This window comes from Sus scrofa, chromosome 9, assembly GCF_000003025.6.
Source record: "Sus scrofa isolate TJ Tabasco breed Duroc chromosome 9, Sscrofa11.1, whole genome shotgun sequence".
NCBI lineage: Eukaryota > Metazoa > Chordata > Mammalia > Artiodactyla > Suidae > Sus > Sus scrofa.
This window is the reverse complement of record NC_010451.4, coordinates 114,471,009-114,494,994: the sequence shown is the minus strand read 5'-3', so window position 1 is coordinate 114,494,994 and position 23,986 is coordinate 114,471,009. Positions and strand designations below refer to the sequence as shown.

Below are 23,986 nucleotides of genomic sequence, written 5' to 3'. Positions count from 1 at the left end.
TCATCTGCTTGGATGGAATAAAAAAGCATGAAAAAATGTGACTTTTTCCCCTATTAATTCATACAAATATCTCATCAAAATTCAAATAGAACTGTCCTTGGGACATGACAACATAATGGAGTAATCTACAAAAGCAAAATGCATTTTGTTTAAAAAAGAGTAATGAAAGACAATCACCTAGCAGATATTAAAATGTATTAGGCAGCTGCGACAATTAAGAAATGTGTCACCGCACAAAAATCAACAAATGGAAGGACAGAATAAAAAAAAAAAAAAACCCAGATACAGATCCTAGGATAAAAGTTTGTCCATAACCTGGACTGAGGCTAGAATTCTGCCATTTATCCACTCTATGACTTAGGATGAACTATTTAACTTTCTAAACTTCAGTTACATCATTTATAAAATTAGAATAATGGAACCTACTTTACATGGTTGTTGGAGAACTACATATGTTGATGTAAGAACACTTAATGCAATACCAGGCCACAGAGTTAGCTTGCAAGAAATGTGAGCTGCTACAATTATTACTATTATTATTGCCATTAGTATACAATCACATTTGAATGATGGTATGTCTCATTCAAAATTATATTTAGGAGTTCCTATTGTGGCTCAGTGGATTAAGATCCTGACTAGTATCCATGAGGATGTGGGTTTGATCCCTGGCCTCACTCAGTGGGTTAAGGATCCAGTGTTGCCGAAGTTGTGATGTAGGTCATAGATGCAGTTCACATATGGTGCTGCTATGGTTGTGGCATAGGCCAGTAGCCACAGCTTCGACTTGACCCCTAGCCTGGGAAATTTCATATGCCACAGGTGTGACCCTAAAAAGAAAAGAAAGGAAAAGAAAAAATTATATTTAGATATTTGCTCCTTTGGAATCAAATTAATAGTAATTATTATTGCCATTGCCAAAAATCACTGAGTTGTTACAATGTACAAAACGCTTTTCATGAACCAATGTGTTTAACCCCATTAACTCTAACAAGTGGATGTAATAACCACATCCCTTTTGGAAATGAGAAAACTGAGGCACAGAGATGTTAAGTAACTTGCTCATAGCTGGTGAGTGGCAGAGCCAAATTTTGAAGCCTGACAGTCAGGCTCTTAATCCCTACACTCTGCCCATCAAGCTAGTGCCTTACCTCTTACCATGTGCCATGATAAATTCCAAATAGATTACAGAGATAAATGTCAATACTGGTTTCAAAAAATGCTTTAAGTACAGAGGTGAATATTTAATTGTTCTTGAGGTGAACACTACCTCTCAAAACATAAAAGCAATGGAAAAAATGAGAGAAAAAAAGAGTAGTAACATATATTACTACAAAACTTGGTTTTAAACTTTTACCTAAAAAAACCCTGGTAAGTAAAATTAAAACATACACAAAAGGAGTTTCCTTTGTGGCTCAGCAGTAACGAACCTGACTAGTATCCATAAGGATGCAGGTTTGATCACTGGCCTTACTCAGTGAGTTAAGCATCCAGCATTGCCTTGAGCTATAGTGTAGATTGCAGAAACAGCTCAGATCCTGCGTTGTTGTGGCTGTGGTATAGGCCAGCAGCTGCAGCTCTTATTCGACCCCTCATCTGGGAACTTCCATATGCCACACATGTGTGTCTCCCCCCAAAAAAAACCATACACAAGAAAATGAGAAAAATTGTTAATAAATGTGACAAAAGATCAATGTCATTATTGCAAAAAAAACTGTTAAAAGTCAAAAAGTAAAAAAAAAAATTCAAATAGACAATAAGCAAAGACATGAACGTTTTATTGAGAAAAGAAGAATACTAGGGAGGGATTGGAACAAGACGGCAGAGGAGCAGCATGTGGAGCTCTCCTTCCACAAACACATAAAAAAAAAAAATCTACATATAGAACAATTCTCACAGAACATCTACTGAACACTGGCAGAAGACCTCAGATTTCCAAAAGGGCAAGAAAATCTCCACCTATGTAAGTAGGACTAAAGGAAAAAAAAGAGAGCAGAGAGAGAAAAGAATCAGGATGGGACCAGCAGCCCTGGGAGGGAGCTGTGAAAGAAGAAAGGTTTCTGCACACTGAGAGGCCTCGTGACAGGCAGGGAGATCAGCAGGGAGATCAGAGTGGGGGGAGTTTCAAAGCCTAGAAGAAAACTGCAGCAGCCAGGCTGAGGAGGACAAAATGAAGAGAGAGCTGCACAGAGGTTAGTGCTGTCACCCAGCATGAGAAACTCATTCACCACAGCAGGTGGGGTCTGGGTGCTGAGACTTGGGCTTTGGAGGTCAGTTCTAGGGAGAGGACTAGGATTGGCTGTGTAGTAACAGCCTGAGGAGGGTAGGGTATGTAGGAGGAAGCCTGGGCCTGCCAGAGAAGCAAGGTGATGCTACTGCGGAGTGCAAAAGGAGGGGGCAGGACTGCAATAGCAACTTACTTTTCTGTCTGCAGGGACCCTCAGGGAGCAGGGTACCAGGTACCCAGGCTATAGGAGTGGGAGCAATCCATAGCAACCATCTCAGACACCAGAGGTGAATGTGAGCCGCGATCAACAAGGGTCTCACAATCAGGCACCATCTTCCACTGCTACCTCCCTGGGAGTTCACATAGCCTGCTGCTGCTACAGCTGCTGCCAAGGGCCTTGCAACTGGTGCTGCCCACTGCACCCACCTCCCTGGGAATGTGCATGCCCCAAAAACCACCACTGCTGAGGGACCTGTAACTGGGCACCTCTTATCACCACCACCTCCTCAGGGGTTGCAATCAGTGGTGAAGGTCTCAAAACCAGGTGCCAACTACCACTCCCCACAGAGTGTGTACAGCATACCACTGCTGCAACCCCTACTGAGGGTCCTGAGACCAGGCTCCACCCATAGCCCCCACCTCCCTGGGGGTTACTACAACTGCCAAGGGTACTGTAACTGAGAACAACCCCTTAACCCCACCTCCCTGGAAGTGCACATGGGCAAGCCCCCTATCAAGGGGATAACAGATACAATGGACTATACACACTGGGGAAAGAGAAAGGGAAAGAGTTAGCAAACATCCAAACCTAAAGCAGCCCTCACAGCAAAAAAATAGTAAACCCACACAACGTACCCAGGGATGTTTCCACATATAAATAGCCCTGCAAGACTACAGTAAATAACTGTTTTTTCCCTAAACTCATAGAATAAGAGAAAGATAAGCAAATTAAAGAAGCAGAGGAACCATTTCCAGTTAAAAGAACAGGAGAATTCCCCTGAAGGAGCAAACAATGAAACAGACCTCTTCAGTCTAATATGCACCAAGTTCAAAAGGATGTAATGAAAATACTGAAGGAGTTAAGAAAGGCTATCAACAGAAATGCAGATTACTGTAAAAAGGAACTAGAAAGTATAAGGAGGAATAAAGAAAAATTAGAAAATTCATTTGACAAGATGAAGGTTGAGCAAAAGGTAGTGAAGAGCAGAATAATGAATAATGCAGAGAAACAAATAAGTGACTTGGAAGATAGAATAATAGAAATCACCCAATCAGGACAGCAGACAGCCAAAGGAAAAAAAAAGAAAAAGAAAAATTAAAGCAATATAAGAGATCCATGGGATAATATAAAGTGTGCCAATCTACACATAATAGGAATTCCAGAAGAAGAAAAAGGAGAGGGGATTGAAAATATATTTGAAGAAATTATGGGTGAAAATATTTTCAAATCTGAAGAAGGAAACAGATATCCAGATACAGGAAACACAGAGGGCTACAAACAAGTTGAACCCAAAGAGACCTACACTAAGACATGTTGTAATAAAAATAGCAAAAGTTAAAGAAGATTCTAAAGGCAGCAAGAGAAAAGCAAGGAGTTAATTACAAGGGAACCCACATAAAGCTATCAGCTGGTTTCTCTACAGAAATACCACAGGCCAGAAGGGAGTGGCAAGATATATTCAAAGTTCTGAAAGAGAAAAATATGCAACCTAGAATACTCTACCCAGCAAGATTATCATTTTTAATAGGAGGAGAACCAATCATTTCTTATACAAGCAATAATTAAAGAACACAGCAATATTAAACATACCCCAAAAGAAATATTGAAGGGTCTCTTCTAAAGAGAAAAGAAACAAGAAGACATAGGAAGGAGGAAATCACAATTGGATAGTAATCACTTATAAAAGCCAGTACACAGATAAAGAAGGAAAAAAAATTGTGAAAGCAATGATAAACACTAGGGAACAGCAAAGGGATAAACATTAAGATGCTAAAAAGGAAATAAAAATTATAAAACATGGGGAATGAGAGTAAGGAAATCTAGACTCTTTTTTTAAAATGCGTTTGAGCCTATATGACTATCAGATTAAAGTCAACAGATAGGAAGGGGTTAACATCGAAAAATAGGGCAGCCATAAGTCAAAAACATACAATAGATTCACAAAAACCACAAGAATAGGACACAAGCATAAAATAGAGGAAATTATCAAAGCACAAAAAGAAAAAGAAAGGAATAAAGAAGAAACATGGAATCAACAGGAAAACAAGGTTTAAAACAGCAATAAATACATAATATATCAATAGTTACCTTAAATGTCAATGGACTGAATACTCCACTCCAAAGACATAGAGTGACAGACTAAAGAAAAAAAAAAAGACCCTACAATATACTGCCAGCAAGAGACTTACCTGAGGACAAAGAACACACACAGATTGAAAGTGAGGGAATGGAAAAAGACATTTCATACAAATAGTACTGACAAGAAAGCAGGAGTTGCAATAATCATATCAGACAAAACAGACTTTAAAACAGAGACCATAAAGATAAAGGACATTACTTAATGATAAAAGGATCAATTCAACAAGAGAATTTTACACTTGTCAACCTATATGCACCTAATATAGGAGCACCCAAATATATAAAACAAAGGCTAATAGACATAAAGGGAGAGACTGATGAGAATACAATAACAGGAGACTTTAGTATCCTACTCATATCAATGGACAGACTTTCTACACAGAAAATCAATGAGGCAACAGAGATCCTAAATGATACAACAGAACAGTTGGACTTAATTGATATTTTCAGGACATTACATCCAAAAAAAGAGGATATACATTCTTTTCAAGTGCACATGTAACATTCTCTAGGACTGACTACATACTAGGGCACATAACTAACCTGGAAAATTTAAGAGTGCTGAAATTATTTCAAGCATCTTCTCTGACAATAACAGCAAGAAACCAGAAGTCAACCACAGGAAAAGTAATGAGAAAAAAACAACTACATGGAGACTAAACAACATGCTACTAAAAAACCAATGAGTCAACCAGGAAATCAAAAAAGAAATTAAAAACTACCTTGAGACAAATGACAATAAAAACATAACCATACCAAATCTATGGGATGCCGCAAAAGCATTTCTTAGAGGTAAGTTCATGACTTAGGCCTTCCTTCAAAAATAGGAAAAATCTCAAATAAACAAACTAAATTACCACTTAAAAAGATTTAAAAAGGAACAACTATAATTAATTGGTTTTTAAAAATACAGCAGAAATTGACAAGTTTTAAAACAACCATATTTCAATTAAAATAATTTAAGAATTAGAAAAGAAGAAAAAACAAAACCTAAAGTCAGTAGAAGGAAGGAATAATAAAGATCAGGGGTAAATTAATAAAAAAGAGATTAAAAGCAAAAGGAAAAAAATCAATAAAGCCAAGAGCTGTTTCTTTTAAATGGTAAATAAAACTGATAAACCTCTGGCCAGTCTCACCATGAAGAAAGGAAAGAGAACTCAAATAAACAAAATAAGAAATGAAAAAGGAAAAATCTCAACTGATACCACAGAATTACAAAAAACAGTAAGAGAATATTATGAACAATTATACGTCAATAAACTTGACAACCTAGAAGAATTGGACAACTTTCTAGAAACATACAGCTCACCAAAATTGAATCAAGAAGGAATAGATAATTTTGGACTTCCCCTGTGGCTCACTGGTAATGAATCTGACTAGTATCCATGAAGATGCATATTCCATCCCTGGCCTCACTTAGTGGGTTAAGGATCCGGCATTGCCGTGAGCTGTGGTGTGGGCTACAGACATAGTTCAAATCTTCGGATCTGATGTTGCTGTGGCTGTGGCATAGGCAGGCAGCTACAGCTCCTTTTTGACCCCTAACTTCCATATGCCACATGTGTGACTCTAAAATGAAAAAAAAAAAAAAACTCAGAAGAAGAAAGAATTTGAACAGATCAACCACTAAAAGTGAAATAGAATCTATATTTAAAAAGGAAAAAAAAATGCTCTCTGCAAAAAAAAAAAGTCCAGGACCAGATGGCTTCACAGAGGAATTCTACTACACATACAAAGAACTTCTACTGATCTTTCACAAGCTCTTCTGAAAGACTGAAGAGGAGGTACCACTCCCAAAGATATTCAATGAAACCATCATCACCCTAATGCCAAAGCCTAAAAAGATACTACCAAAAAAGGAAAATTATAAGCCAATATCTTTGATGAATATAGATGCAAAAATTCTCAAACAAATTTTAGCAACTTAAATCCAACAACACATAAAAAAAGGTCATACACCACGACCAAGTGGATTTCATCCCAAGTTTACAAGCATAGTTCAACATATGCAAATCAATCAATGTAATACACCATATTAACAAAAGTCAAAAACCACATGATTACATTAACAGATGCAAAAAAAAAAGCATTTGACAATATTCAATGTCCATTCATGATGAAAACTCTTACAAAGTGGATACAGAGGGAACATGTCTCAACATAATAAAAGCTTTTATAATTCTAAAATATACATGCTCCCCTATGTTCAATGTAGCACTATTCACAATTAGCCAAGACATGGAAACAGCCTAAATGTCCATCAATGATGAAGGGATTAAGAAGATGTGGAACACATACACAATGGAATATTACTAAGCCATAAAAAAGAACAAAATAATGCCATTCACAACATCAAATGCAATAAGAGAAGTCAGAAAGAGAAAGCCGAATACTATATGATATCACTTACACATGGAATCTAAAATATGGGACAAATGAAACTGTCTATGAAACATAAACAGACCCAGGGACAGAGCGAATAGATATGCAATTGCCAAGAAGGAGTGTGGGGTGAGTAGATCAAATTATTACATTTAAAAAAGATAAACATTCTCAGATGCACCTCCTAGAATAATGACAATAAAAACAAAAATAAACAAATGGGACTTAATTAAACTTAAAAGTTTCTGCAAAGCAAAGGAAACCCAAAATAAAACAAATAGACAACCCACAGAATGGGAAAAAATATTTGCAAATGAAGTGACTGACAAGGGCTTAATCTCCAAAATTTATAAATACCTTCTGCAGCTCAATACCAAGAAAAACAAATAATCCCATCAAAAAATGGGCAGAAGATCAAAACAGACAATTCTCCAAAGATGATATACAGATGGCCAAAAAACACATGAAAAGATGTGCAACATCACTAATTATTACAGAAACTCAAATCAAAACTACTATGAGGACAAAAAAAAAACTACTATGAGGTACCACCTTACATCAGCCAGAATGGCCATCATCAAAAAATCTACAAACAATAAGTCCTGGGGAGGGCATGGAGAAAAGGGAACTCTATTACACTGTTGGTGGGAATCTAAATTGATACAACCCCTGTGGAAACCAGTGTGAAGATTCCTCAGAAACTAAAAATAGAACTACCATTTGATCCAGCAACCCTGCTCCTAGGCATCTATCCAGAGAAGACCATGACTCACACAAAGATACATGTATTCCAATGTTGAATGCAGCACTATATACAATAGCCAAGACATGGAACCAACCTAAATGTCCCTCAGCAGAGGAGTGGATAAAGAAGATGTGGTGCATATACACAATGGAATGTTATTCATCCATTAAAAGGAAAGAAATAACAGCATTTGCACCAACATGGATGGACCTAGAAATTATCATGCTAAGTGAAGTTAGACAGTGAGACACTGATGTCATATGCTATCACTTACATGTGGAATCTAACAAAAGGACACAACGAACTTCTTTGCATAATAGATACTGACTCACAGACTTTGAAAACCTATGGTTTCCAAGGGAGATACATGGGGGTGGGGGAGTGGGCCGGGGGTTTGGGGTGGAAATGCTATAAAACTGGTTGTGGTGATCATTGTACAAATATAAATGTAACAAAACTGACTGAGTTAAAAAAAAAAAGGGATAAACAATAAGATCCTACTGTATAGCACAGAGAACTATAGCCAATCTCCTGGGATAGACCACGATGAAAAGAATATAAAAGAGAATATGTATATATATGTGGTATATGTGTAGATATATACATATACACATGTGTATGAGTCATTTTGCTCTACAGAAGAAATTGGCACATTTTAAATCAACTATTATTTAATAAAAAATTAAAAATAAAAAAATTTATTTAAAAAAAGGAAAGAACACATGGTCAACATGCATAAAAAATGTCTCTCACTAGTAAATTACATACAAGTTACTGAGCTTTAATAGGATATGTGTATGTGATCATTAAGAAAATAATTTTCATTTTCATAGGGCTATCTGTAAAAACCTATAAAACTATTAGAAAAAATATGATAAAATAAAAATGCCACAAAAATTTTAAATTTGTTTAAATCAAAATTATAATTTTTACTTTATAATATACAAAAGTTAAACAAGTGATAAACATATTTGTACTATACATAATATAAAACTAATATTTAGACTATAAAAAATTCTAAAAATCAATGAGAAAATAACATAAATGAACCCTTTAACATGAGCAAAGGACATAATCAGACATTTCATATGAGAGGATATGAATGTCTATTAAGTATCTGAGAGGCTGCTCTATAACTTGAAATTAGTGAAACAAAATCAAAACAATATAGTACTCTTTCCTTCAGATTATTCAAAATTATATAATTACATAAAATGATAAGTATCCAGTACTAGGGATCCAGGCACTTGCATAAATAGTTGTTAGCTCTATAAACTCATTCAATTGTTTTGGAAAAACTGGAAACCACACAAATGCCTATCCTTAGAGGAATGGTTAAATTTACTCTGGCACATCTACATTGTGGAATATACAATGATACTATATGTCAGTAAAAGAAATCTCATTTTCTTCTGTATACTTACATGAAAAGATTTCTAAGACATATCATTAAGTGGATAAAGTTCATCTTCAAATGTCTTTACTGAGCATCAGGTTCTAGATGTTGCAGATATATCAACGAACAGAAGAGACGCAAGCTGGTGCCTTTGCGGAGCTAACAACTACAGCAGAAAATATGTACAATATGTGACGAGTTTTATGTTTTAAAATATGTGTATACATAGGTAAACGTTTGCTTATCTGTGTATGTACAAATTTGGGTGTTCATGTATATATGTATATATGCTCCAAAATGCTAACACTAGTTATAGCTATGGAGGAGAATGGGACAAGGTAAAGGTCAAGGGTATATTTACTTGACCTGTGTTACTTTTTTTTTTTTGTCTTTTCTGTCTTTTCTGGGGCTGCATGCACAGCATATGGAGGTTCCCAGGCTGGGCTCTAATCGGAGCTATAGCCACCGGCCTACACCACAGCCACAGCAACACCAGATCCAAGCCACATCTGCAACCTACACCGCAGCTCACGGCAACGCCAGATCCTTAACCCACTGAGCAAGGCCACGGATCAAACCCACAACCTCATGGTTCCTAGTTGGATTTGTTAACCCCTGAGCCATGATGGGAACTCCTGACCTATGTTACTTTTTTCCACAATGAAAATGTGTTCACATATCTCTTGTGTAATAAATGAAAATAAAGCTTCAAAATCAGATTATGCTGAAATTTTGTGCTACATAAGCTATACGGTGCACATAAGGGAAAGACTGAAGCAAGAACTAAAGAAAACTTGAGGAGTAGTTTCTGCTGTTTTAGAGTAGCAGCTCTATCCTTGACTATTTAAAAAGCCATGGCTAAAGTATTAGACAATGAGCTGGTTGGTAAGGAATGGAAATGGGAGCAGCTCTTCTACAATGAAGTTGTAGGAGACTTGGGTAAGACATCCACGAGCTAGCCACTGGCACATCCCAGGCCTGGAATCAGGAGCAGTAAGGGATGGTATAGGCAGGAATGAGAGAAGGAAGGGCCTGCATGGGTCTCTCTCAGGTTTGCCCAAGACAGATGCATCTGAGGGAGAAAACCAGCAAGTTTGGTGCTGGCCTAGATAGTATGAACTTATGTGGAACTCCTCCTAGGTGACTGTGTAGGAATAGAGTGGAAACTTCTTCTCTGAGATGTGGAGTGAAGATTACAGAAATGGAAATTAAGCCAATGAGAGCTACATAGCCCGGACCAAGGAAATGACACAATCCTAAAGTCCATAAACACTAAAAATAGTCATAAACAGGAAGACACTAAGTTATCATTTATCTGATAATTCAGGGGAACATTCAGGTCTGAAATTACAGTGGTTAATAATAGTGGGAGAAAATAAAATTTTACATGTTACAAAAATTCCAGGGAATTCAAATCACATAGGCATTTAAATTACTTGGAATCAAATACATCATATTTTGTTTCAAAAAAACGGGCGAGGGAGAGAGAGACAGTGGTAGGGAAGACAGGCAGGGAAGACAAAAGAGACAGAGGGAGAAAAGCAGGAAGGGAAAAGGGTGGCTATGAGACAGCAGGAGAGAGGCAAGAGGAGAAACACTAGCTTGCCCAGGTGCCCATTTCCCTGGTGAAACAAGACCAGGTTTCAACTGCCCAAAGGAAAGACCACAGCTAAACGGCGGGGCTAGAGTCTGCCTACGAAAGAGATTTTCCAAGGCAATTTTGAAAAGATAGAATATTTTTCTCCTCCCTGATTTTAAGCCCTACATCCTCAATTAAGATGCAACTTAGCTGTAAAAATACAGAAAGCCCATTTTTATATTTTCTGGAAAAAAATCATTATGCATACAGTAAGTGCTACTTCTGGTAGAGGTCTAGATTTAAATGATACTGAACAAAGAGTAGGTCATACATGTCACCAAGTGTGGCTTTCATGGACTCCATCATCTATTTTATTAAAATAAAGTTTGTTGTATTTCATAAGCTATGGATTGGTCCTTCCAGAAATATTTTCATAGAATTAAGGGACAAAAAGGAAATACATTCGAACAGCTACGACAGTTTTTCACCTTTGATGAGGGCAGTGAACTGAATGTTTGTGATCCCTCAAAATTTACATGTTGAAATCCTAGCCCTCAAAGGGAGAGTTAATGAGGGTAAATTGAGACCATGAGGATGGAGATGCCACAACAGAATTAATACCCTTATAAAAAGAGGAGACATGTGATCCCTCGCTTCATGCACCAAGGAAGGCCATGTGAGAACATAAACAGGAAGAGGGCCCTTACCAAGAACCAAGCCATGCTGGCACTCTGATCTTGAACTTCCAGCCTCCAGAATATGAGAAATGTTTGTTGTGTAATTCACCAGGTGTTTGCTATTCTGCTCTGGAAGCCCATATTACTAAATTAATCAGATTAATTTTCACAAGCCCAAGTTCATTCTATTCAGAATCAATCAGCTTTCAATTGGAGATGGGATTAAGATGGTGAATAGAAGGACTGGAGCTCAACTTCTCTGCTAAAAACAACAAAATTCACAACTAAAGGCTGAGCAATCATCAACCAAACGGACCAGAAACCTTAAAAAAGACATCCTACTCCAGAAGACAAAGAGAAGGACACATCAAAAGGTAGGAGGGGAAATTTCGTGATATAAACAACCGGATACCTCCCGGGTGGGAAGCCCCACAGACTGGAAACTAATCGATTCACAGACTCACCTACAGGAGTGAGAGTTCTGAGCCCCACATCAAACTCCCACGTGTGGGGATCTGTCACTGGGAGAAAGAGCCCCTGGAGCATCTGGCATTGAAGGCCAGTGGGGCTTGGGCACAGGAGCTCTACGAGACTGGGGAAATGGAGACCCCACTCTTAAAAGGCACACACAGACTTTCATGTGCACTGGGTCCCAGGGCAAAGCAAAGGCTCCATAGGAATCTGGGTCAAACCTGACCACAGTTCTTGGAGGACCTTCTGGGAAAACAGGGGTGAATGTGGATTGTTGTGAGGGAAGGACATTGGAAGCAAAGCTCTCTGGAATATTCAGCAGCCATGCCTTTCTCTGGAGGTGGCCATTTTGGCAAAATCTGGCCCCACCCATCAGTCAGCACTGAGAAGCCCCAGGGCAAACAACAATCCAGGTGGGATCACAGCCCCGCCCCTCAGTAAACAGGCTACCTAAAGACCCCTCAGGCACATAGCTGCCTCTAAACCCATCCAGAGACTAAGCCCCACCCACCACAGGGATTAGAATCAACTCCACCTACCAGTGGGCAGGCATCAGCTCCTCCCATCAGGAAGCCTATAGCAAGCCCCCATACCAACTTCAGCCACAAGGGGGGCAGACACCAGAAGCAAGAGAGGTTACAACCCTATTATCTGTAAAAAGGTCACCACACCAAAAACCTATAAAAATGAAAAGACAGAGGACTATAACTCAGATGAGGGAGAAAGGAAAAACCCCAGAAAATCAGCTAAGCCATGAGGAGATTCTCAGCCTCCAGGAAAAAGACTTTAGACGGTTGATGCTGAAGATGATGCAAGACATTGGAAATAAACTGGAGGCAAAGATGGATAACTTACAGGAAACACTGAGCAAAGACATACAAGATATCAAACTTAAACAAGAAGAGATGCAAAATACAATAACTGAAATAAAAAATTCACTAGAAGTGGCTAACAGCAGAATACAGGAGGCAGAAGAACGAATAAGTGAGGTGAAGGACAGATTCGCAGAAATTACGGATGTGGAACAGAAAAGAGAAAAAAAAATTGAAAACAAATGAAGAGAGTCTCAGAGAACTCTGGGACAACATTAAACGCACCAGCATCCATATTATAGGGGTGCCAGAAGGAGAAGAGAGAGAGAAGGGGACAGAAAAAATATTCCAAGAAATAATAGCTGAAAAGTTCCCTAACATGGGAAAGGAACCACTCACTCAAATCCAGGAAGCACAACGAGCACCATATAAAATAAACCCAAGGAGGAATACACTGAGACACATATTAATCAAACTGACCAAAATTAAAGACAAAGAGAAAATCGTGAAAGTAGCTAGGGAAAAGAAACAAATAACATACAAGGGAACCTCAAAAAGGTTATCGGCAGATTTTTCAGCTGAAACTCTGCAGGCCAGAAGGGATTGGCATGATATACTTAACGTGATGAAAGGAAAAAACCTCCAATCAAGATTACTTTGCCCAGCAAGGCTCTCATTCAGATTTGAAGGAGAAATCAAAACCTTCACAGATAAGCAAAAGCTGAGAGAATTCAGCAACAATAAAGCAGCCTTGTAACAAATACTAAAGGAACCTCTCTAGGCAGAAAAGAAAAGACAGCAACAGGAAACAAAAATTCCACAAATGACAAGGCTCACCAGTAAAGATATATATACAGCAACTATATGAAATCATCCATGCACAATTATACCACCAAAATCAGAAATCATGAGAAGAGGTGGGTACAAATGCAGGACATGGGAGATGAACTTGCAATTAAGAGAAAAATAACTTAAAACAATCTCATATACATATAGACACTTATATCAAAATTTCAGAATAACTGCAAACCAAAAATCTACAATTGATACACAAACAGAGAAAAATCAACTCAAATGCATCACTAAAGATAGTCATCAAACCAGAAGAGGAGAGAACATGAGAAGAAGGAAAGAAAAAGAGCAACAAAAACAAATCCAAAGCAATTAATAAAATGGCAATAAGAACATACATACCAATAACTACCTTAAATGTTAATGGACTAGATGCCCCAACCAAAAGACACAGACTGGCCAAATGGATACAAAAACGAGACCCATATATATGCTTCTAGGGACCCACTTCACTTCTAGGGACACATACATATTGAAAGTGAGAGGACAGAAGAAAATATTTCATGCAAACAGGGATCAAAAGAAAGCTGGAGTAGCAATACTCATATCAGACAAAATAGACTTTAAAATGAAGAATATTTTAAGGGACAAAGAAGATCATTACATAATGATCAAAGGATCAATCAGCTTTGGATTAAGAAAAAATATAAGAAATAAAAAAGTGAATGATTGAAATGATGTGGCTTGCCATCATTGAGAGTAATAAATAAGATTCTTGATGCAATTTACAAACTACTAGAAGCAGTAAACACTGTAATTAAGAGAACAGGGTCTAGAATAAAATTGCATGGATGTGATGATGAATTCTGGTGCTGTCAGCTAGAATGTGTATGGCTGGACACATTGCTTGGCCTTTCCATGTCTCATTTTCCTTACCTGTAAAATTGAAATAATGAGGGTGCCTACCTCTTAAGGCGATTGGGAGGAGTTAATGGGTTAATGTGTGTAAAGTACCCATAACCACACCTGGTTATACCACTTTATACATGTCAGAATGGCCATCATTAATAAGACTAAAAATAACAAAATGCTTAACAGGATGTGGAGAAAAAGAAACCCTCCCCTACATTGTTGGTGGGAATGTTAGTTGGTGTAACCACTGTGGAGAACAGTATGGAATTTCCCTAGGAACTTAAAAATAGAATTACCATATGATTCAGCAATCCCACTCCTCGGCATATATCCAGACAAAACTATAATTCAAAAAGATATATGCATCCCTGTGTTCACTGCAGTACTATTCACAATAACTGAGACATGGAAGCAATGTAAATGTCCATCACAGATGAATGGATTAAGATGTGGTACATATATATAATGGAATACTCTTCAGCCATAAAAAAGAATGAAATACTGCCATTTGCAGCAAATGGATGCAACTAGAGCTTCTCATACTAAGTGAAGTGAGTCATAAAGAAAAAGACAAATACCATATGATACCATTTATATGTGGAATCTAAAATATGGCAAAGGAGTTCCCATTGTGGTGCAACAGAAATGAATCTAATATCCGTCAGGGTACAGGTTCAATCCCTGGCCTCACTCATTGGGTTAGGGATCCAGCATTGCAGTGAGCTATGGTATAGGTCATAGATGCAGCTCAGATCCCATGTGGCTGTGGCTGTGGCATAGGCTGGCAGCTGCAGCTCCCATTCGACCCCTAGCCTGGGAACTTTCATATGCCATGGGTGTGGCCCTAAAATAAAATAAAAAAAATATGGCACCCATCCAAAAATGGGCAGAAGATCTAAACAGACACTTCTCCAAAGAAGACATACAGATGGCCAAAAAACACATGAAAAGATGTTCAACATCACTCATTATTAGAGAAATGCAAATCAAAACCACGATGAGGTACCACCTTACACCAGCCAGAATGGCCATCATCCAAAAGTCTACAAACAATAAGTGCTGGAGAGGCTGTGGAGAAAAAGGAACCCTAGTACACTGGTGGTGGGATTGTAAATTGGTGCAACCACTGTGGAAAGCAGTATGGAGATTCCTCAGAAAACTAAACATAGAACTACCATTTGATCCAGCAATCCCACTCCTGGGCATCTATCCAGAGAAAACCACGACTCTCAAAGACACATGTACTCCAATGTTCATTGCAGAACTATTTACAATAGCCAAGACATGGAAACAACCTAATTGTCCATCGACAGAGGAGTGGATCCAGAAGATGTGGTGCATATACACAGTGGAATATTACTCAGCCATCAAAAAGAATGAAATACCAGCATTTTTAGCAACATGGATGGACCTAGAAACTATCATGCTAAGTGAAGTCAGCCATACAATGAGACACCAACATCAAATGCTTTCACGGACATGTGGAATCTGAAAAAAGGACAGACGGAACTTCTTTGCAGAACAGATGCTGACTCACAGACATTGAAAAACTTATGGTCTCCGGAGGAGAGAGTTTGGGGGGTGGGGGATGTGCTTGGGCTGTGGGATGGAAATTCTGTGAAATCACATTGTTATGATCATTATACAACTACAGATGTGATAAATTCATTTGAGTAATAAAAAAAATGGAAAAAAAATATGGCGAAAATGAACCTATCTTCAAAACAGAAACAGATTCAGGGATATAGAGAACAGATTTATGGTAGCCAAGGGGGTTGGGGAAGGGAGTGAGATGGACTGGGAGTGTGGAGTTAGTAAATGCAAACTCTTAAATTTAGAATGGATAAACAATGAGGTCCTATGGTATAGCACAGGAAACTATATCCAGTCTCCTTGGATATATACCATGAAGGAAAATAATATTAAAAAACAATGTGTGTATTTTATATACATAAATATTTATACACACACATATACATGTATAACTGAGTCTCTTCACTGCACAGCAGAAGTTAACATTATAAATCAACTCTATTTCAATAAAATAATTTTTGAAAAAAATTTAAAACAACAACAAAAAAACAAACAATTTTGGTGAGGATGTGGAGAAAAGGGAATGCTTGCAGACTGTTTGGGAACATAAATTGGTGTAGCCACAAATACTGGAAAACAGTATGTAGATTTCTCAAAAACTAAATCTAGAACTACGACACGACCCAGCAGTTCCACTTCTGGGTATATATCTGAAAAAAACAAACATTAACTTGAAAAGATACATGTACCTCAATGTTCATTTACAACTGTCAAGATATGGAAGCAACCTGTGTCCATCAATTGCTCAATGGATTAAGGATATGTGGTATATATACACATGGAATACTACTCAGCCATAAAAAGAACAAAATTTTGCCATTTGTAACAATATGGATAAATTTGGAGGGTATTATACTAAGTGAAATAAGTCAAATACTTATTGTCAAAAGACAAATGTTGTATGATATTACTTATTTGTAAAATATTAAAAATATAACAAACTAGTGAATATAATAAAAAAGAAACAGAAATAGAGAAAAAACTAGTGGTTAACCACTGGGGAGAGGGAGGAGAAAGGGGAAGGGACAATCTAGGGGGAGAGAATTAAGGGAATTAAACTATTACATATAAAATAAACTACAAGGACATACTGTAATACACAGATTATAACCAATATTTTATAATAATTATAAATGGACTATAACCTTTAAAAATTGTTAATCACTATACTGTACACCTGCAACTTATATAATATGGTACATCAGGTATGCTTCAATAAAAATTAATCAATGAAGCATTACTGGATATGCAGATTTCATTGTCGCTTTGTAGCATTCTTCCCACTTCCAAGGAGGAAAAATTTGAATTTGTAAATAAAAGCAAATATTTTACTATCATTCTTGAAGACTAACAGAATGATACAAATATACAACAATAGCAGCAACAAAAATAATAGGAAGTACTTTATGTACCATTTACTATCAGCCAGGTCCTGTTCTAGGTACCTAACTTGTATTATTTCATTTAATACTTACAAAAACCTTATGAAGCAATTACTATTCTTATCATCGTATTATAAATTAGAAACCTGAGAAACAGGAAGATTAAATAATTTCCTCCTGGTCACGTAATTGCTTCACAACTCCAGCTCTAAAAGCCATTGCACTATACTACTTCTTAAGTTAGTATAGTCATAAAATTATTTTTTAAAAAGAAAGAGAAGGAAGAAGGAGATAGAAAGTTACAGGACAAATTGGGAAAATTATTAAATTTAATCAAAAAAATGAATATAGGGTTTTAATAATGAAATGTTAAAAAAATCTTACATTATTTTAAGAAGACAAAATACACAAGAATCCTATTATCCAAATTAAGTTGCTCTGAAAACAATGTTCAACAAATACCTGTAGCCATCATCTCTGATGCATCTCCTTCAGCATCTATTCTGTCTTCTAACAAGAGCTCTGAGGTCAGGTGGAAAGGAGTCCATCCTGACTTCTAGTCCACGTGATCTGGCCTAAGCCAATCAGTACATCTCATTCTCTGGTCACAGTAATTGGTTCAGGAATGAGCACGTGATCCAAGCCTGCCCAATCAGAGTGAGCCTTGAGAGTTTTTCTGAGAATTCTGGGAGAAAGATTGTTTATTTCTGCTGGATTCTAACTAGGGATTATCCTCTAGAAGGATAAGCCTCTGGCTGTCATATTGCAATTTGGGGGCGCCCAAGAATGGAGCCAACAGCAAAGAAGCAAAACCAAAAACTGGAGTTTATCTAATTCATCACAGTTCATCAAATCAATCAGTTCGTGTGGACACTATTAAACAGTACTTAACTCTTATCTCTGAAATGTTCAATCCTATAAACTAATTAACTCTCTTTTCTCCAAGATCATTTAAATTGAGATCCTCTGAAATTTACATCGGAAAGAATCCTGATACAGATATTGGTACCAGGAAGTCAAGTGAGTGTGGGAATTAAAAGTGACAGATTCTGAAAGCTGGAACTAGCTGAGTGGCCAAAGAAGGAAGGAGGGCTGTGAGGAGCCCTCTATTGTAACCCAGTTGCAATCTTTGTTACCCAGTTGTAAAATAGCTGATTAAACTCTCAGCTCTTTTAACAGTGGTCTCAAACTATTACTTTCAAGAGACTGAAGAACTAGGAGACTTGGTAGGGAAATTTTAGAATGTTGGAATATGGTGATTATTTTAGAGCTATAGGGGGTCCTAAGGAAGAGACTAGTGTCTACTAAAACTAGCTTTCAGAAAGTAGGGAGGGAACAGATCCTGTGTTGATAAGAAAGGTCTTTTTCACTTATAGCCTAACAATTCAAAAATGTTGAGAATCCAGTTATCTGGAGACTTGCAGGTTTGGGAAAGCCAGTCATATTCCATTTTAAAAGTAGATCAACAGAAGGCACATTGGTAGGAAACAAAACAGACAACAAGTCCAGTACTAGGAGATACCCTGATAGCCCAGAACTGGAAAGTATCCTGAAAGCACCTGCTCTGCTCCCTGCCTAAGAAAAAGGTCTTCCTAGTTACACAATTGCAGTTGGATGTGTCTGGGCCAAGAAGCAAGTCAGCAATGCCTTCCTGCTCTAGATTTTTACAGTTGGATTATCAGTCACAAATGTCACAGCAATCTTTCTGGCCTCAGTAAGTCCTGGCACATTCAAATCTAGAAAATTTCATCCCAATTTCTCTTTACTACCCAGACCTCCTGAAGAAAAACAACACTCCAAAAACATCTGTAGCTATCCTTTGTCATTTCCATCCTCCAGTGTCTGTTCCTTCTTATTCCAAAAACATCTATGACTTTAAGGTGGCATTCTCTTCCCTCTTAAATCTTGAGATACAACATCCCACTCACTGACATCAACCTCCAATCCTACCATTTTCTTCCTCTTAATCCTGGTACACATTTTCTCTAATTCCAAAAAGACCCCAGTGCCCTGATTTGCGGATTTTCTTTTAATTTTCAGTCAACATCATCTTTCATCTTTTCTTTTTCCCAAAAACAAGCTCAGATTATATTTTCCTGCTTTCTCTGCAGTTAGGAGTGGCCATATGACTGAGTTCTGGTCAATGGAATGGAAATGGACAGGATGTGTGACATTTCTGGGCTGTTCCTTTCAAACCGTTTTCACTCAGGCTACTTTCTCTTTCCCAGCTGTTTGAAGAATAAAGAGAATATGAAGGCCCAAGACTGACCATGTGAAGCTGGGATGCCCCACTCCAGCCCCATGACTTCTACTAGATTGTTACAGCAGAGTGAATTAAATTGTTATTAAGCTACTGAAATTCTGGGGTTGTTTGATACTTGGTTAACCTCGCCTGACTAATGCCCTAATATATCAGTCAAAACCATTTGTGTTAGATTATACAATCTACCTTTTATTTCAAATCTTTAACTCATCAACTCATGCTGCCTCCCTCCCTAGAAAAACCTCGTTCAGGGTATTAATTCCATCATCTGCTTTCTCAACTTTGTTCTACCTTCCATCTGTGGAGTAGAAAAGCAATTCACTAGACCAAGAAGACTGGTACTACTTTGGGTGGTCCCAACACTGCACAGGATCGTCTACCAGTACACCCATTTGACAACTTACCCAATGTTTCTGGAGTTCTTGGAAATATTTGACCATATCCTCTTTGAAATATTCTCTTCCCTTGGCACTCATTCTACTACTCTCCAAGTTCTCCCACCTCTCTTACCACTTCTTAGACTCCTTTTCAGGTCCTTGTTCTGTCCCAACTCTTCTTTTTCCTTTAATCCTTTAAATCCCACATTTCCTTCTATGCTCTCGTCCTCTAGAGTGGTCTCATCTATTCCATGGCTTCTCGTCCTCTAGAGTGGTCTCATCTATTCCATGGCTTCAAATTCCATGTACGCATCGACAACTATAAAATTCCTATCTTCAGTCTAGACAAATCTTGAACCTCAAACTCCACCAATGCCTCCAATAGGCACACACACAAAAAATGTATCTGAAACTGAAATCACCACCTCTCCCAACCTAATCTGAAATCCGCTCCTCCTCCACCTTTACTCCCTCTGTCCTGAGATCTCCTTAGTCATTGCCTGGGAGAATAACTGAACACACTCCCCTCAATTCCACAATCATTTTAACTCTTTCCATCCTCTAAATACATTTTGAATCTGTCCTCCCACATACCTCCTGCTACAGACATTTGTATTTTCTTAGCTGAATTATTTCAAAAACATCTTCACCGGTTTCCATGTATCTAGTTTTATTCTCCCAAACACTTCATATGGATAATACACAGATCTTTCAAGATATAAATCAGATGGCACCCCTTCCCTATTGGAAATCTTTCAGTGGTTCTCCACTACTTTGGAAATAAATAGTTCTCTGTCCCTTCTGCAGTCTAGACAATTTTACTTAACTTCCCACTGGACATTTTTACTCCAGTCTTCCACAGTGACTCACACTCAACTTATCTACACTTCCTCACTTTGAATCCAAATCTAAGTCTCTCTCTAGATTCTCTTCTCCTTGAAGAGCACCACCATCTCATCTGTGCCTAAATCAGATATCTGGACAGCACTGAAGATAATCCCCAGCCTTCCCCTCAACATTCAGTTTATCACACATCCTTTAGAATCTTCTTACTTCATGTCTCCTGAATTCATCAGCTCTTCCTCAAATCTAGTTCACAGAGCTTAGCTAGCCCAGACCACCATAATCATTTGTCTGCAATAGCGTCCCAACTAGTCTCCTTTTTCTAACCTCGTCCTCTCTTCAAAACCTTTCTCCACATTAGAGACAGAATGACCTCTCTAAAATGTTGTTTGCACTTAAAACCTTACAGTGATACCCCACTGCTTTTAACATCACACAACAAAATAGCTTTAATGGAGCTTAGGTCCTAGTGAAAGAAAACAAAAAATTATAAACAAGTAACAGAATAACAGATAATGATAAGATATTAGGGAGGAAAGGTCACTTTTGAGTCAACAGTCAGGGCCAGCCTCTTACAGAAGTGATATTACAGTGAGGCTTGAAGGATCAGAAGGTGTTAGCCTTGGGAAAAAAAAAAAAAAGGGACAGACTTCTATTACTTACCATCATCCCCACTGGGATATGAGTGCCCTGACAGAAGGGCCCATGATTTATTCATCATTCACTTCTAACATCTACCAGAGCTTTTAACACCCATAGGTTTCGAAAACACATATGATAAGGGATGAATGTAGTTTAAGCTTAAATTTCTGGGCAGTGCAACTTTAGGCTAATTGTGTGCTCACATTTTTTTTTCCATACATTTGTTGACATCAGCCTGCAAAACTTCTAAAGAAGACAAATTTCTAGGCAGACAAAAACAAATGGGGATTTAGACTTTAAAGAGGAATTTATCTTTCTTTAAACCCTTCTAAAATATTTCATAACAGATTCAGCATGGCCATCTCTTATAATCAGGAGCCCTAAGAGGATATCAGAATGGATAAAGCTCTTGTCAAGGCAGTACACAATATTTCAACCCCACCAACCATAAAAGCAAACATCAGTTAGCAGGCTGGGCTCCAAGGCTCCCTGGCTTTGTGCTTCTTGATAGGCAAAAATTGTTTTTTATTACAAACCTAAATCAACCTCACTTATTCAGATTCATAAAGAAATGGTTTCAAGTCATTATGGTTCATTTCTGCTAAGCAGGGAAAAAAAACAATAAAGGATTATTTATATTGTGTTTTAATTATTGGATTTGATTCTGGAAAATAAGATATTCAGGTTCATAAACCTCTTACTTGCAAAGTGAAAGGTTAAAACAACAAATCTGGCAGCAAAACCTGTCCTGATTTGAAAATATTTATGTCTTTCATTTAGTTTACTTAGTGTACCTATTCATTTGTTTCACTGCAGAAATACAATGTGTTTAATTACAGGTTGCTGCCTTTGACCCCACAAGAATATTGCATAATATGTGATACATGAAATACTCTTCTAAAATCCAGAAAGTTCTTACCTTCAGGGCACATCTGGCCCCAGAAGTTTTGGAAAAGGAATCTGTATTCTATTATAACACTCACCCCAATTCTATTATCTTGAGTTATAAAACTTCCATAATGTATGGGCTTTGAAGTACTCAGTGAAAGTAAAGGCAGAGAAACACAAGTAGCATGATTTTAGCATTTAGAAGCAATGCAACTGAAAACTGTTTCGAGTTTCCATTCAGGTCTGATTTAAAGTCTGCATTTATGCCACCAGACTATTACTTTTCCAATAAGTATAAACTTCTATGAGCTAAAGCTTCTGGCCATGAGGAAAATTTTATACATGGATCCATTACACCACACCCAGCCTATTTCTAGGCATTGTAATCTTCAGAATAATTTGCCATGGCTTCTAATTTTCCCAAAAGTTTCATTGTTCTCATTTTATAACTTTCCTAATTTTCTTATATTTCATATTTTTTCCCCAAAGTTTCAAGAAGCAGCACCTTCCTCCTGAGAGCAAGGTTTCTACACTTTACAGAGTACATACCCAGTACCCCAATGCAAACCTCATTATGTAGGCTAGTTCCCAGTCCCACAATGACCCTACAGAGTTATTTTCTATTCCTCTCATCATACAATGGGGCAAACTCTGTTTCAGTTGGTCCAAGGCCAAATGGCCACTAAGTGACAGAGGAGAATCTGAACCCAAGAGTATCCAGATCCAAAGTTTGTTTCTTCCAAAACATCATGAGGAAGGGAATAGACCCAACCTCGAATCTCATTTCAACTTGAGCATTGCTGGAAGAAAGACTTTGAGGCTGCTTCATCCATGGTTGAAATGAGTGTAATTTTTTTTAATGCTATGTTAATAATTTGACAGTATCTTTACACTTCCATTAAGTGACGATATTGTATCTGGTTTTAAAAACTTCAGCTGTAAAACCATATAAATTATAAATTGATATAATTTTGCTTTTTGTTTTATTATTTAAAAAATAAATACAAGTAATTGGGATTAGATACATTTGTCAACAGATACATCAAAATCAGATGTTTAATATTCACCCACCTTTTAGAAGTGCATCTACATTTATTGGAAATATTATCATACAAGGGGAAGAGAAAGGCATACACCTTATAACAACATAGCATAAAAGGACAGAGAAGAAGGACATTAATAATTTTAATTATTTTAAGGCTCATTAAAATTAGAGAAATATCAAAGCACCCACAGTGTTAAAAGTTTATTATTACAGCATTTTAGAATTTACTAGTTCATACCTTTCAATCACAGCAAGTTATTAGCAGTGAAGGGATGAACCCTCTTAAGAGGATTTATATTTCAATGATAGGGTGTTATGACAAGACAATCTAAGTTTAAAAAATTAGTAGCAAGCGCTAGTTGAGTTAATCTGTTAAAGACAAACTGTGCCCTTGGGAAGCTAAATGAAAAAGCAACAGTAAAGCTTACAGAACTTAGCTCGTACAATTTGCCTTGAAGGCGGAAGATTGGTTCCCTGAAATAGCAAAGAATTATATGCTTTAGTTCAGAAAAAAAGTTTTTAAAATAAAGTCTGTTATTACCTCTTCTCCTTTCAAAACAATGGAAAAAATTCTAGAGCAGAGGTTTCAATTTGTTCAATAATT

The 23,986-nt window shown here is 37.4% G+C and overlaps 1 protein-coding gene across 15 annotated transcripts in view; it reads right to left on the bottom strand.

Annotated features, from left to right (window-relative positions):
• The window catches only part of DNM3 (dynamin 3), a 542,471-nt gene that overhangs the window by 310,258 nt on the left and 208,227 nt on the right, over positions 1-23,986 (bottom strand). For 11 of the 15 annotated variants that reach the window (XM_021063635.1, XM_021063639.1, XM_021063643.1 and 8 more), the window contains exon 14: positions 23,827-23,856. The exons of the other annotated variants lie outside the window; for them this stretch is intronic. In XM_021063635.1, the coding sequence (XP_020919294.1) occupies positions 23,827-23,856 (30 nt within the window). The remainder of the gene's footprint in view (positions 1-23,826; positions 23,857-23,986) is intronic. 15 annotated transcript variants of the gene reach the window in all.